The 1,086-nt window shown below is 42.9% G+C and overlaps 1 protein-coding gene across 1 annotated transcript in view; it reads right to left on the bottom strand.

Annotated features, from left to right (window-relative positions):
* Window positions 1–503: 503 nt before the first annotated feature.
* The window catches only part of LOC110022014 (protein NRT1/ PTR FAMILY 4.6), a 6,321-nt gene continuing 5,738 nt past the window's right edge, over window positions 504–1,086 (bottom strand). The window contains exon 5 of the mRNA XM_020720779.1: window positions 504–1,086. Coding sequence (XP_020576438.1) covers window positions 703–1,086 — 384 coding nt within the window. The 3' untranslated portion in view covers window positions 504–702.

The following is a 1,086-nucleotide window of genomic DNA, read 5'->3' as shown; positions in this document are numbered from 1 at the left end:
CCCTAGCGATGAACTTCTTTCGGCATAGCGAAGCTAGGCTATCTGGCAGGTTGAATCATCCTAGTCTAATATTTAGCCTGCCTTACAATGAAAAGATTTTGAGTGATGACTAAGACTTATTTTCTTATGAACTCTTGAAGGTATCTTGGGGAGATTGTTGGATGTATCAAGTATAGCTTGTAGGACCCGAGGGACTAGCTCCTCCCCTCGGATTGGCTTTATTGTGATGGTACGTTTGGGTTGTGCATCGCCTCGTGTCTAGCTTAGCTGCTCAGGCTTGAGACAACTAGGCCTTCAAATTTCCTACTAGTGAGCCCTCCTCTTGAATACTTTTTACCTCATCAAATCACCTTCAGATTCGTGCTGACACTTTTTACGTATACATTTTAACATTTATCATATTCAATATTCACTCATCAAAAAATTTTCTCATACTTTTATATATGGCAATATGGTTTTTCCTCCCTTGAGATTAATCACTTAGCCCAAACACTCTTCCACTTAAAGTAATCCATTCCTTGCAAAATCATATAGCAACTTGAACCACTTCGTACAACACACAACAACAAAATTTCAAAGTAAAAAAGCTCCTCCTCTCTTTCCCGAATGCCATTAGGCCAAAACTTGACACCCCATCATCATTTCAAAACCACATAACATTCCCCATTTCCATTAAGTTTAATCAAATATTCAACCTAAACTTCATCTTTCAGACATTAGCATCTCCTCCTTCGATCTATACTTATACCTAATCGCCCAAAACAAATAATGCCCAAAGTTCACCGCACTGAGAGCACACATGAGCCAATAGAACCTCTCCAGATGATAATGGTTCAGATTACTTCCGGCCAGCCATGGCTGCTGGCCGCCGTGACTCGTTGCTCTGTTCACAATCGACACCAGCACAGAACTCAAGAAATACCCCATGGCCAGCGATACCCACGACAAAGACGTCGCGAGCGACCTCATCCCTGCCGGCGCTTCCGTAAAGAAGAACTCCATTAATCCCGCAAGCGTAAACAGATCCGCAGAGCCGAGAAACAGATACTGCAACGCCACCCAGAAGAAGGATATAGGCAGCGGTTC

This window comes from Phalaenopsis equestris, unplaced genomic scaffold (genome assembly GCF_001263595.1).
Source record: "Phalaenopsis equestris unplaced genomic scaffold, ASM126359v1 Scaffold000162, whole genome shotgun sequence".
NCBI classification, from domain to species: domain Eukaryota; kingdom Viridiplantae; phylum Streptophyta; class Magnoliopsida; order Asparagales; family Orchidaceae; genus Phalaenopsis; species Phalaenopsis equestris.
This window is presented reverse-complemented; position numbering and strand designations above follow the sequence as displayed.